At 41.7% G+C, this 13,903-nt stretch overlaps 1 protein-coding gene across 3 annotated transcripts in view; it reads left to right on the forward strand.

Moving 5' to 3' along the window:
• The window catches only part of PHKA2 (phosphorylase kinase regulatory subunit alpha 2), a 51,534-nt gene that overhangs the window by 14,559 nt on the left and 23,072 nt on the right, over positions 1 to 13,903 (forward strand). For all 3 annotated transcript variants that reach the window (XM_083439382.1, XM_083439381.1, XM_083439383.1), the window contains exons 6-20: positions 7 to 89; positions 743 to 823; positions 1,886 to 1,984; positions 2,419 to 2,565; positions 2,743 to 2,796; positions 3,443 to 3,565; positions 4,335 to 4,430; positions 4,652 to 4,759; positions 5,141 to 5,219; positions 7,138 to 7,272; positions 9,223 to 9,332; positions 9,745 to 9,889; positions 10,931 to 11,009; positions 12,265 to 12,428; positions 13,727 to 13,900. In XM_083439382.1, coding sequence (XP_083295508.1) covers positions 7 to 89; positions 743 to 823; positions 1,886 to 1,984; positions 2,419 to 2,565; positions 2,743 to 2,796; positions 3,443 to 3,565; positions 4,335 to 4,430; positions 4,652 to 4,759; positions 5,141 to 5,219; positions 7,138 to 7,272; positions 9,223 to 9,332; positions 9,745 to 9,889; positions 10,931 to 11,009; positions 12,265 to 12,428; positions 13,727 to 13,900 — 1,677 coding nt within the window. The remainder of the gene's footprint in view (positions 1 to 6; positions 90 to 742; positions 824 to 1,885; positions 1,985 to 2,418; positions 2,566 to 2,742; positions 2,797 to 3,442; positions 3,566 to 4,334; positions 4,431 to 4,651; positions 4,760 to 5,140; positions 5,220 to 7,137; positions 7,273 to 9,222; positions 9,333 to 9,744; positions 9,890 to 10,930; positions 11,010 to 12,264; positions 12,429 to 13,726; positions 13,901 to 13,903) is intronic.

Here is a 13,903-nt window from a genome sequence, read left to right on the forward strand (position 1 = left end):
CTTTAGGATTGCGTATTATATTTACCCTTGATGAAGTTGCCTTTGTACAGAATCTTGTGTTTTACATAGAGGCTGCCTACAAAGTTGCTGTAAGTATGCTCAAGGTCATTTTATTTATTTATTTCAAATAAAATTGAAATAATGTATTGGAACAAACCAGGATCTTAAACCAACTTCCAACCATTGTTTAAGAATGAATGAATGAATCTTTATTTGCGTCAGCGATCGGCCATAGCAATAAAACAACAATACAGTATACAAAGAATAGAGAGAAAAAGTCAATTATATAAAATACATTTTAGGGTTTTGAATCAATAGTCAAATAGTGCATCTTATTCTGATTGCCCCAGCTAAAAACCTTGCAACCTTTGCTGTCACCTGCTTATCTTGATCTGCCAAGAGAAAGCACACTGTGGCAGTGGTTTAAGATTCTGACTTTTTATTTTAGTGGTAACCATAGTTTCCTGGTTTGGCTATAACAGGAAACTGTGATTAAGTAATCCAGCAAGTATTAAATTGTGGTGTGCCAAGATGAAGGATGGAAGAAGGGGTAGAAGGAGCATGCAGGCACAAGCCTTGTGCATATGTCAGCTTAATAATGTGTGATCCAAACCTACTGAGTAGTGTTGCTGTAGTTCTCTCTTAGTCACAATAGTGTATGCACAGTCCACATCTACATACGTGTATCTCTGGATCTGAGAAGTTGCTTTTTAATTCTGCTTTCCTCTTTCTTTCGTTTCAGGATTATGGCATGTGGGAACGTGGTGATAAGACGAACCAGGGCATTCCTGAACTGAATGCAAGCTCTGTAGGAATGGCCAAGGTGAGATGGTTGTTGCTTTTGTTGTTGTTTTTTACTGTAAACTAACAACGGTATGCTATAATGATAAATACAATACTTCTACTCGTTGATTTTTGTGAAACTTACTTCCAGATCAGTGTTGCAATCCAGGACTATTGCAATAAATAGAAGGTTTGCTATTGATTTCTGATGGGTCTTGATTGTACTTTTCCCAACAGTAAAGAGCCACTTTGCTGTTGTTCAATGGATAGAATATTTTGAATTTGAACTAAGAGATGGTAATTCACATTCCTGATTTAAACCACACACAGTGGCCAGTGTGGTGTAGTGGTTAGAGCTCACCCCATTGTGCGGATTTGAACCGCCGACCTTCTCATTGGCAAGCCCAAGAGGCTCAGTGGTTTAGACCACAGTGCCACTTGTGGACTTTACCTTAAGTGGTTAGAGTGTTGGACTAGGACCTGGGTGGCCAGGCTTCAAGTCTCTTCTCAGCCATGAAGCTCACTATATGACCTTTGGCCAGTCACTACCTTTCAGCCCAGCCAGCCTCACAGGGTTCTTGTGGGGAGAACCATGTCTGCCACTTTGAGCTCGTTAGAGAAGAGGTGAGCTACACATTCAAAAGTAAATAGTGCCACAATTTCCTGGAAGTTGCTGGTGCTGGTATGGCGGTTTGCTGTGTGATATTCTGCTATATGTACTGAGCTCCTTCCATTCAGCGCAGCTGCTTTGGCAAACTTCTATAAGGTGGGAGTGATTTTCAGCCTACACCACCCAAGTAAAGTTAAAAGCAGGCTTAATTCAGTGATCTTGAGAAATATGCAGCACTTTGAAGCCATTCTTAACTGTTTCTTCTTCCAAGTGAATTTGGTTGGAGCAGGCTATTAAAGTCCACTGTCAATCTGCAATAGGGAAATATTGCAATCTCTCTTAAGGGATTCTTATTCTTTTGTGCCATTTTGCTATATGTACATACACACGTGCGTGTGGTTGTGTGATTGTTTTAATAGTTATTCAATTGCCATCTCATTCATTACCAATAATACTTGAAAACTTACTGAGCACACACATATGTTTCTGAAGGCCGCACTGGAAGCAATTGATGAATTGGACCTTTTTGGAGCTGGAGGAGGACACAAGTCAGTTATTCATGTCCTTCCAGATGAAGTTGAGCATTGTCAGGTAAATCCAATTCTCCTTTCTATCTCAAATAAAGTACAGCAAAACACCCACCCCCTTATAAGCTCTGACTAGCCCCCTCCCCTAGAAATAGAAATCAAATTATGGTTGTACCACCAAATTCAACTTGGTACTATTTTCAGCTATGGAAGCTGAAGATCTGGGAATACCAGCATTTCATAACTGATGGGAAATTTCTACTGGTTCTCACAGTTTTGCATGATAGCAGCCTAATTCTGTTGCCAGATGGGCCAGCCAGCGCAGCAAATTCCCCTCCCGTGTGAATTAGTTTATTAGAAAATAGCTTGTAACATTTTATTTCACAAGTGACCAGGGTGCTCTTTGTACGTCTGATAAAACACTTTGGCATGAAACTAAATGTTTTTATTTTGTCTTTGTCTTGTCTTTCGCTGGTGCTCTGTGTATATTCCACTCAGTCTATCCTGTACTCCATGCTGCCAAGGGCCTCCACCTCAAAAGAGATTGATGCTGGACTTTTGTCCATTATTTCTTACCCAGCCTTTGCTGTAGAGGATATGAATGTTGTGAATGCAACGAAAAACGAAATTATCACCAAGCTGCAGGTAAGAGTTTCATTTTGGCTTCTGAACAAATCTTCCATTCATTTATCTATAGATGATAAACTTGGCCACATTTGTTATTAACAGAAGAAGAAAGCATGTTCTGTTTGACTAAGAACAAAAGATGCTTATATAAAATAAAGCAATGCTTTTATACTACAACTAATTTGTTTTTTACAGGGACGGTATGGCTGCTGCCGTTTTATTCGAGATGGCTACAAAACACCGAGAGAAGTACTGTTTCTGAAACTGTCACTCGTTTTTATTTGCATGCCACTTTTCCATGGTGAACGTCCAATATCAGAATTGTTTTAAAAATAGCAACCCTGTGGGGGGGGGGACCTCATTAGGACTGGAATGTGCAAGGAGATAAGCATAACCCTTTCCATCCCTGCTGTGGTCCCAAGAAAAGTTGCTTTACCTTCCTATTCACACACACAGCAAGGTTGATGTTGGCCCTGGAAGTTATGCTTCCATTGGCATCAGTGAGAGCTTTCCACTTGGGGTTAACTTCAGCTGGCGGAAGATTTTTGTCAGAACTGTAGCATGGGGAGAAAGAGTAAACTGACCACCCTGAGACATCTGTTCTCATTCTGATTTAATTTTTTAAAGTTTCACATTAATTGTGATCATTCAATTGATATGACATCTAGATTGGCCCTCAGTGCCAATCTGGTATATCTGTACTTCTAAGCTAATTTCAGGTTGTGAAACTGGCACAGTCCTTTAGAAAGCTAAGTGCTGTGTGTAACAAAATGGAACAGAGAGGGGAATGCTTCTGCTAGATGAAACTCCTTGGAGATTTGGCAGAATACAAGCATAATACATTGTGAAATAGCACTGTAATAATAAAGCATGACATGAGCAATTACATTTCTAGGATCCGAATAGATTACACTACGATCCTGCTGAGCTCAAGTTATTTGAGAACATAGAATGTGAGTGGCCTGTATTCTGGACCTATTTCCTAATTGATGGAGTGTTTAATGGAGACAGAATTCAGGTAAGGCACATGATAAGTTGAAACTGTAATAATTATTGTAGCAGGTATTTTATGAATCAGCTAAGCTCCAGTAGTTGGGTAGAAGAGGATAGGCAATCTGATCATTCTCCCTACCTGCAGCTTTTGCACTTACCGTGAGGCATCCTAGACATCTCTGTTTAAAGGAATTAATGTCCTTGTGCTGAGGGGACGAGTAATCTCTGCTTAAAATTTTAGAGAGCTGCCACCAAACTGGACTAAATGATGACCTCACTCAGTATAATACAGCTTCATAGGTTCCCTTTCAGCAGGCTTATATCATGGCACCAACTGTGATATCTGTGTGGCCAGAAAGGGAGAGAAAGACTAGAATGCTTTCCCCCCATTTGCTCCAGTTACCAGCATTATAAGCTATGGGGATGTGCTGCTCTCCTCACACAGTGCTGCCTCGCCTCTCACCTGCAAGGTCTCCTGCACAGCAGCACTTCACATTAACTCAGTAGCAGTGCGTGTGGCACCAGAGATGGGAGCTCTAAACTCAACCCTGTGGCCTTAAAATTGTAGCATCAGGTGCTTCACTCATTGAAGGGGACGAGAGAAGGCCTGGTCTTTGTATACAAGGGATGTTGGGCTCTTCTTATGTTCTTTTGTCCATGGGGTCTCTGACACAGACACTTTTCACAAAGAGGATGTTTCCAGGGTTCCCAGCACCGCATAGGTACTCTTCCAGTTGTTAAAAAACCAAAACCCATGAACTTCAGTTCCTTGGTCCTTGTCTTGCACTTTGTAGGTACAAGAGTACAGAGATGCTTTGGAGGGGATACTCATTAGGAAAAAGAATGGGATTCTTCTGATGCCAGAATTATATGCTGTTCCTCCAGATAAGGTAAGACAATTTGGAACATGCCTGGTTTTGTAAATTATCGACCTCTGACATACTGTGTGTTTCGCCCAATTATGTATGAATGTTGTGTCGTCCATTTTCTGTGATATATTTTAACTGTTGGGATTGTATTCAGCTTTAGATTTTAACAGGTGCTACACCCTCGTAAATCCTCGGTACGTGTGATGTGTGAACCTGTTCGCATTCTTTGTTTCATTTGCCAGGTGAATGAAGAGTATGAGAATCCTCACACAGTGGACCGTGTCCCAGCTGGAAAGCTTCCTCATCTGTGGGGCCAGTCATTGTACATTCTCAGCGCCCTCCTAGCAGAGGTAACTAGGTTTGACACAGCTTTGACAATTATGACAGGTTCCTTTGACCTTGTCGTCCCCTTTTCTAGTTGCATTAGAGATCAGATTTCTTTCAGCAGTGGCTGGAAATAATATTCAAACTGGAAAATTATCGGAGCCAACTCTGCCCACTTGGACCAGCCTTCTTCTTAACTTTGGGACTCCAGCTGTTGTTGGATGCCAACTCCCACCAGCCCTAAGCGGTGCAACCAATTGTGAGGGATGTGTGGTCCAACAACATCTTGGCACACAAGGCTGTCCAAGACCTCAATGGTTTTGCACTATCATGAAGCCTCCCTCTTCTGTGCCATTGTCCAGGAATGCGCTCGCTTAAATATGTTATTATTTTCCTCACCTTTGCAGGGATTTCTGGCTACTGGTGAAATTGATCCATTAAACAGAAGGTTTTCAACCGCTTTTAAGCCCGATGTTGTTGTTCAAGGTTGGTGGTTATTGTTACACATTTTTTACTTAACCCCAGCACAAATTAAAGGAAATAAAAATGATGTGCCGACCTCTCCATCGAGCAGATTTCACACTTGTCAGTGTTCTAATACAGCGAGAAAGTTTGCTAGGAAAAACTACTGGAGGTCACTGCATGGGGGAAATCGCTGTCCTTACTTTTCAGCGCTGGTAAGCAGTAGTGGAATTGCTGAGTGTTGCAGCTAGCACTGTGCAAAGCATATGCTGTTGTGTGGATACTTTCTCAGGCTGATGTCATGCAGTTACCTGTTTTTGTTGGAAGGTCAGCAGTTTCACATTTGAGTTGCATCAAGAGCTATCAGGAGGGTACTATCGAAGCGCAGCAATTTCTTGATTTCTTTAATTTGTCAGGAAGCCATCTTCGTTGTGTGCCTTACTTCTTTAGGTTCCCTTCTTCAGAATGTCAGTTCAGACATGGCTACCTGCCCTGTGTCTTTTGCAGTGGAAATAGATCTTTGGCTTAATTAAGCAATCTATGGCCTTTTAAACTTGACTGCAAATGAAATGTTTTAAGTGCAATATACAATGTGACACTACATGACGATGGTGAGCCTTATGGAAAATTCAATGTATTTTTAAAAATGCTTTTAAAAAAACATTTTCTGAATATTTTTTACATGTGTGTAGATTCCACCTCTCTCTCTCTCTCTCTCTCTGTGTGTGTGTGTGTGTGTGTGTGTGTTTGTTACTATGATGTGTATTTTTTGTGTTTTATATTGTAAACCACCCTGTGGTCTTTGGATGAAGGGCAGTAAAAATTCTCAATAACTAATAAAAATAATAAAACTAAAAGCTGCAGGGAATTCATCTCTGCAATCTCCTTGGCACACCTTTTAACTTTCCTGTTGTCTAATGCTCCAACCACTTCCCTAACTGGTTCCCTGCTTCTGAAGTAGTCAAATGGTATTATTGTCGCTATCATTATTATTGTTGTTTCTTTTAGTGATATGCTTCTGAACTCCTTTACTTTCTTTTCAGTTTTTTCTTGTCCCCTTGCATTTTAGTTTCCAAGTTTATTTCCCTTTTTGTTCTTTTCACTTGGGCAAGTCTTCCATTTTCTGAAGGAAACCTTCATTGATTCTGCTTGTTAACTACCGTACTTTTCTGTCTATAAGACGCCCCCTTGTATAAGACCCCCCCCCCCATTTTGGGGGACTAAATTTTAAGAAAATGAGGGGAGATGGCCCAACATTGTTGAGCCTCCCCTCCCCACAGCTGCGGGCAGGAAACACTCCCTAGATCGTTTCCCGTGCGCAGTGGCATCGGGGGAATTTGCTCCTGCCAAAGAGCTGGCTGGTGGGACGCAGCTTCTCCTCCCAGCCCCCACGCAGCTGTGGGCAGGAAACACCCCCCAGATCGCTGCCCTCTCACTGTGACATCTGGGGAAGCCGCGCTTCCGCCAACCGAATGGCTGGTGGCACTGCGCTTCTTTCCCCACGCCATGCTACTATCTGTGTATTGGACGACCCCAGTTTTTGGACGTGATTTTTGAGTCAAAAAAACCTCGTCCAATACACGGAAAAATACAGTAAGTTGCTGTCGTCTTAGACTCAATGGTAGCTTTCTTGGTCAGTTTGGCATCCATTCTAAGCTGAGCTTCTATTATTGTAGTTTTAGATAAACTCCAGTATGTCCAAACGTGTCTTTTTTATGTTCCCAAGTCTCAGGAAAGGAAACACCCATGTACGATAGCTATATAACAACTTTCATCCTTCCTTGATTATCTTAGGCAGTTAGGTACAATGGAAAAAAAATGTCGCTTATATCGTTCCTGAAGATTTGTGTATCTATAGTATAGTATTTCCTGAAGACTTTCTTTTTTTTGGCTTCAGATATTGAAGTGTTGCTCTTTATTATAATTTTTTTCTCTTGTGCAGTAAATGTCATAGCAGAGACAAATGAAATTAAGAAGCTGTTGAGACACCATGGAATCCATGTTCAGAGCATTGCTGACATTAACCCGACCAGAGTTCAGCCAGCACGGATTCTGAGCAATCTGTATGCCAAGCTTGGTAGGTGATGTAACACAGGGATTGTGAAACCTTATCATTTGCTTACCCATCTTTGCTGCTCAATTCCCATGTCATTTTCTTGTTTGGAATGCAAGTTTAAAATCACATGTCATTCTGAACTGAAATTGTGGGGAAGTACAGTGGTACCTTGGGTTACATACGCTTCAGGTTACATACACTTACGGTTACATATGCTTCAGGTTACATACACTTCAGGTTACATATGCTTCAGGTTACAGACTCTGCTAACCCAGAAATAGTACCTCGGGTTAAGAACTTTGCTTCAGGATGAGAGCAGAAATCGTGCTCTGGCGGCACAGCAGCAGCGGGAGGCTCCATTAGCTAAAGTGGTGCTTCAGGTTAAGAAAAGTTTCAGGTTAAGAACGGACCTCTGGAACAAATTAAGTACTTAACCTGAGGTACCACTGTATATGTATATGCCCATTTTAATTCTGAAATGTTAGCACAGTCCGAAGTTCTGTAGCTCACCAAATCACCATTGCCACATTCTCTGTGACGCATAATGTGCCCCTTATATGCTTTGTTGGAAACTCAGTTTCATTGCCTCCTGAATTTCCTTTTGTAAGGCACACCATATGATTTAAAGGGGAATGGAAGCATGCCTCTGGCTTCTCCACCAATGTTGGCTCCTTTTCCTCCAGCCTCTGTATGTTGAACAAGACTTGAAGAGGGAGCTGATGTAATTTTTTTTATTAAAAAAATGCTCCTTCATGCAGTTAAGCAATTCCATTCTGCGGGAACCTGATGCCATAGGAGCCTCCACGAGCACAGCCACTTCTCCTTTCAGACTTTCATTCACTGTGTGGAAGTCAGGTTGGAGCCGGGAAAATGGGCACAAACGCTGGCAGTGAGACATCTGTGTGGTCCCACCCCCTGTCAATCTCATCAAGCCCCTTCCTGTGCACACAGGAAGCTCCCCCTGTAGTTCTGAGCCCAGGCCTGAACACCAGTGTGCTGGATTATAGCAATTGCTTTAAAAAAAAAAAAAAACCAACACAAATCTTTGCAACAGTAAAGACTTCTATAGTAGATATGCTTTCATAAGCTTTTCTGTTACCATTTAATGATAAGCAGATAACAAAGCAGTTCAGTGTTGGCCAAGAAAACTCTAGCCATAGAGATTTTAACCATTCTTCTTAAACTTATCTAAATAAAGCCAGAAGAAAATATCAAAACACTATTTATGTAAAATGTTTTTGGCCACGAAATAAGCAGAGCACAGCTTTCATTGATCTGACAAGAAATTGTAACGGAATTGGGCAAAAATGTTCTAGTTGGGACTGTGTTGTGTGTGCAAAGTGTTAGAAAAATAATTGGTATTAGAAGAACCAGGGAGAGGCTTGCAAATTTTATACACCTCTTCTCTATGCCTACATATAGGCTCGTGTTACAATATTTTTATTTAAACGTAGGATCGATACAATGCTTTTCTAATGTTAGTAACATTGGCCTACTTGCTAATTCCACTCAAAAGGGTACAACAGTGGTACCTCGAGTTACAAACGCCTCAGGTTACAAACTCCGCTAACCTGGAACAGTTACCTCAAGATGAGAACGTTGCCCCAGGATGAGAACGGAAATTGTATGCCGGCGGCGCAGCGGCAGCAAGAGGCCCCATTAGCAAAAGCACGCCTCTAGTTAAGAACAGTTTCAGGTTAAGAACGGACCTCCGGAATGAATTAAGTACGTAACTAGAGGTACCACTGTACTGATTTCATGAATTAGGCAGTGCCTTTCCATGAAATTTCATGCTGAAGCAGTGCACTATTTGCTTTGCAAAAGAACAAGCCTTAAAGCCTTTTGGAATATAAGGAAAATGTTCATGATTTTTATATCTTGCTTCTGGCAGCAAACTGTTTAAGACTAATTTGTGTTGTATACGGTATAAGAGCAGAAGTAAATGTTAGCTGTATTCTTTTGTTCTTCCAGGCCGCAACAAGAGCATGAAGCTGAGTGGAAGGCCTTACCGCCATATCGGTGTCCTGGGAACATCTAAGCTCTATGTTATAAGAAATCAAATATTTACTTTTACCCCACAGGTGAGCTTGGAAAGCTTCCTGTTTCCCAATTGCTGGTGAAACACTTTGCTTATTGGCATATCCCTTCTTGACGTTATGTAGGCTGAACTGATGAAACTTGTACCAAATTCATTCCAGCCATTTACGCACGGAAATGAAATAAAATAGGAATACTGATAAGCTCATCAGCTTTCCAAAAAGAGAAAACTAGTCTTGCTAATTACACATGCCAGAAGTGAGCACATAGGGATGGGGATCTTCCTGAGGTAGCTAGAGAACATCTCCCCATCAAGGATGGGGGAGAGCTGCAGGTGAAGTCATGGGCTCCCTTATCCCTGGGTTGTGATGAGCTTCCATAGAACTAATGCTAACAAAGCTTTTTGCCGAGAAAGAAATCTATAAGCACTTGTCTTCAATTTGTTTTTCCTTCCAGTTTATAGATCAGCATCACTTCTATTTGGCTTTAGACAATCGGATGATTGTGGAGATGCTACGAACAGAGTTGGCTTATCTCACTTCGTGTTGGAGGATTACAGGAAGACCAACCCTCACTTTCCCAATAACCAATACAATGCTCAGTCAGTAACATGTGACCTTTATCATATGACCTTGCATATTATGGTTGGACCCAGCTTTTTCTGAATGTTCATGCCATTTGCAATAGAAGCTTTTTTGTTATTTGTTTATTTTACATTCCATACTGGATGATAAATAAGAGGCAGGAATAGATTCTGTCCAATAGAGAAACAAATGACTTTCAGAATATGCAAGACCACTTTTCAGGATAAAATTTTACATTAATCTGGCTTTTTTAAAAAATAAAACATGGGGGCAATTTGAAGCTGTGGAGTGTGTATTTAAGTTCCAAAATTAGAATTATTATTATTATTTTGTTTCACTCTAAAGTGCTTTCCTCTCATCCATGACCTTAGATTTGACGCTGCAAACAGCAGCAGCCTCTTTGAGCTGGAGTTCCCTAGCAACCGTGTTCCCCACTTATGGAAATAGATACTGAGACATCTTTGTGTATCCTTACCCTGCTCTTCATAGGGGTACACCAGATTAGAGTGAAGATAAAAATATACAGTTCATGTAGTGAACAAGTACTCTGTGAGCATAGCACCAAAATGGGAGACCATCTCCTTTATAGAACCAAAATGGGAGACCACCTCCTTTATATGCAAGAGGTTCTAGGTTCAACCCTCACATTGCCAGGTGGGTCTGGAAAAATACGGCTTTCTGAAACCCACTACTTGTCTGTGTAGAATGATGCCTGGCTAGATGGTCCACTGGTCTGGTATAAGTCAGCTTCCTTTGTTCCCAAACAGATTTAATAAGTGAAGTGATAGTAAAACAGAATGCCAGTATATGGTCACACTGGAACTCAGTAGGACTGAGTTAAAATGCCTATAGTCGAAATTTCTCCCCCTCTCCATCTTACGAAAGGGAAACTCAAACCAGTCAGCAATACACTTTAGGAATTGCTAGGTTTTTTCCATTTTTTCCCGGTTATTTTATTTTTTAAAAGTATTCCACATTGGATATGCTAACTTATTTTGAAAATGAGTTGATAAAGGAACCTATTGCCAAGATGCATGTTTTGTTTTCCTCCTTTTTAGCCAATGATGGGTCTGACATTGATCCAGCAATTCTTGCCACAGTAAGAAAACTTGGGGATGGCTACTTTGGAGGGGCCAGGTAGGTGCCACAATCCCGTTGACGCCTGAGGATATTCCTCTTTCTCTGGCTTTGATGAAAACATGTCATCAGACTATTGTGTTCTCTGTCTAGTGTTTCATAGGTTTGCCCCCCCCCCCCCAGTCTCTTTTGAGCTGGAGGTAGTCGCCGTACTTCTTGAGTCATTTGTCATTGTAGAGTTGTGTGTTAATCATGTTTGTTTTGTATGCTTTTCTGAGGGCAGGAAAAGTAGCAGGCACATTAAAGGTAAAGGGACCCCTGACCATTAGGTCCAGTCATGACCGACTCTGGGGTTGCAGTGCTCATCTCGCTTTATTGGCCGAGGGAGCCGGCATACAGCTTCCAGGTCATGTGGCCAGCACGACTAGGCCGCTTCTGGCAAACCAGAGCAGCGCATGGAAACGCCGTTTACCTTCCCGCTGGAGTGGTACTTATTTATCTACTTGCACTTTGACGTGCTTTCGAACTGCTAGGTTGGCAGGAGCAGGGACTGAGCAACGAGAGCTCACCCCGTCGTGGGGATTCGAACTGCTGACCTTCTGATCGGCAAGTCCTAGGCTCAGTGGTTTAGACCACAGCACCACCCGCGTCCCAGGCATGCATTACCAGAGAGCAAATTGCATTAATGGAATTTAATTTTGTATAAATGCATATAAGTTTGTGGCATGGGAGTTACTAAAAAAAGAACAAAAAACTTGGCAGGTTGCACATCTATTCAATGGAAGTTGCTCTCAATTAAGCGTGTACAGGCAAATGCTGTATTGCATACATTCAAAGAACACACAACTGTGCACACGTGGGCCTTTCTTCAGAACTGGAAGAGGTTGCAACAGGGGAAAGGTGGGCTTATGCATACTCTACTGACATGCACAATGACCTGGAATGCAAGTCCCATGCAAATTGGGGGGTTGCCTGTATGGGATTGCAGGCTTAGCCCAGTGTGTTGTCTCTAAGTGGGCAGTTAGATACCTTGGAGTAGCTCTCAAGCAGGGTGTGGTCTTGATGGCTATTCCTGTTGTTTCCCATAGCATCTAGTAATAGCATCTAGTAATCAAAGAAAGAGTGTCTGCCAGTATGGAGACCATTTAGCTATGATTGTATAGAGCTGTGCTTCCCTCTTCTGCACAGTGCCAACAATAGTCAAAAATATAGCAAATGCTGATTATAGTGGGAAAACGTTTATATCTAGTGCAATAAGCATTCATATAAAATGATGTTCTTTTCTCCTTTGGCTGCTTTGATGTTTGTTCTTCAGGGTGAAGCTGGGCAAGTTTTCAGACTTCCTGACCACTTCATTCTATACAAACCTCAGCTTTCTGGACCCTGATTCTGATGGGAAGCTCTTTGATGATGACAATGAAGGTTATTCCAGCCCTGAAAGTGGATATGAACTAGATTATGCAGACTTCGGCAGCAAAGGTAATACTGGTTTTGGTTTTTTAATGTTTCAAATTATACACACACTTGCCAAAGTAAACACATCTCAAAGCCAATGCCAGAGGAATATATTTTAAATTGGATCATAAAGGAATCGTTGGCTTTCTGGAGAGGTTGTTTTGCCCATGCTGTTCTTGAAATTTGTATTTGGGGGATATCTAACAGCATGTTTAAAATGAAATGTACAGATAGCTGAACGTAACTATGAGTCATTCTTCATGGTCTCAGACAGAACTCTATCCCAGTTCTCTGGGCTCTGTGTTTGAGGACCCTCTTCAAATACAGCCTGACAAAAGCTGGCTGAGTATTTTTGGTGGCATTTTTCTTGACTGAGGACAGTACCGTTCATGTTTCATCTAACTAACAGTGGACATTTTAAAAAAATATCAAACACTGTTATTTAAATGTTTGCATATTTTCAAGCTGCCTGGGATAAGTTTTGCATATAGAATATGTCTTCTATATTCATGTATTGTTGAATTGTATTTATTACTGAATTTGCTATAAATGTTGTTCTGTACTGTTGCGGGGGAAACTGTTACCTTGCAGCCTTCTGATGAGGCTCATGGTATGCTGCTATTTCCTTATATCCTAGTCTCATTGTAGGATCTCTCTTGTCTCTGAGGACCTTCCCCCCCCCCCGCCCCTTCCTCTGTGTGTGATTAGAGAGAGGTGTAGCAACACAGTAGGGCCAGAGTGATGGAGGAATCACCCTGATAGAAGTGGAAGAGAAGAGACCAGGAGTTGCAGAAGGCCACAGGGAGGAAGAAATGAGACTGAGCAGAGATGGGGATCCGAGGGAGAAAAGGAGAAGCCTGGGATTTGTGTTGGATTCATTGCCCTGGCCCTAATTCCTTCACAGAGGAAGGGCTGGGAAGTTAACCTCTTCCTGAACAATAGAAGATGATACTGTGAGCATCTGTAGCAGCTACAGATGAGCAGGGTGCATGTGAATGGTGTGTGAGATTGGTGCACAACTACCAACAGGAGGGCCATTTTCGGCCCGGGGGGGGGGGTGAGTGGATTTACATGCGCTCACCGACATGCATGAAGATCCAGAATGCAACCCCTGTGCAAATGGGGAGTTCCTTGCATTGCCTTGCCATGGCCTGAAACATTTAATCATTGTATCTTTTTCTTTAACAAATGACTTAGTGACTATTTACTATTATTGTTTTACCTGTATTGTTTTTCCGATGCCAAAAGGTGATGTCAGTCAGAAGGAAGTAAAGTTCCAGTGTCTCTTTCAAACTTATTTCCTTTTGAACCTGTTTTGACAGAATCCCAGGACGAACTGGACCAGTATATAAACACAATGTTACAGAGCACTACTCTTAAATCACACTTGCCTCCGATATCAAAAACATCTGGTTCAAGCTATGTGTTTAGTGCTGCTCATTCTACCAGAGAAATACTGTCAATCATGGCCAAGACGAAGGGTCTGGATGTTCCCAGTA

The sequence above is a fragment of the Podarcis tiliguerta genome, assembly GCF_965153285.1.
Source record: "Podarcis tiliguerta genome assembly, chromosome: 4".
In the NCBI taxonomy this organism is placed as follows: domain Eukaryota; kingdom Metazoa; phylum Chordata; class Lepidosauria; order Squamata; family Lacertidae; genus Podarcis; species Podarcis tiliguerta.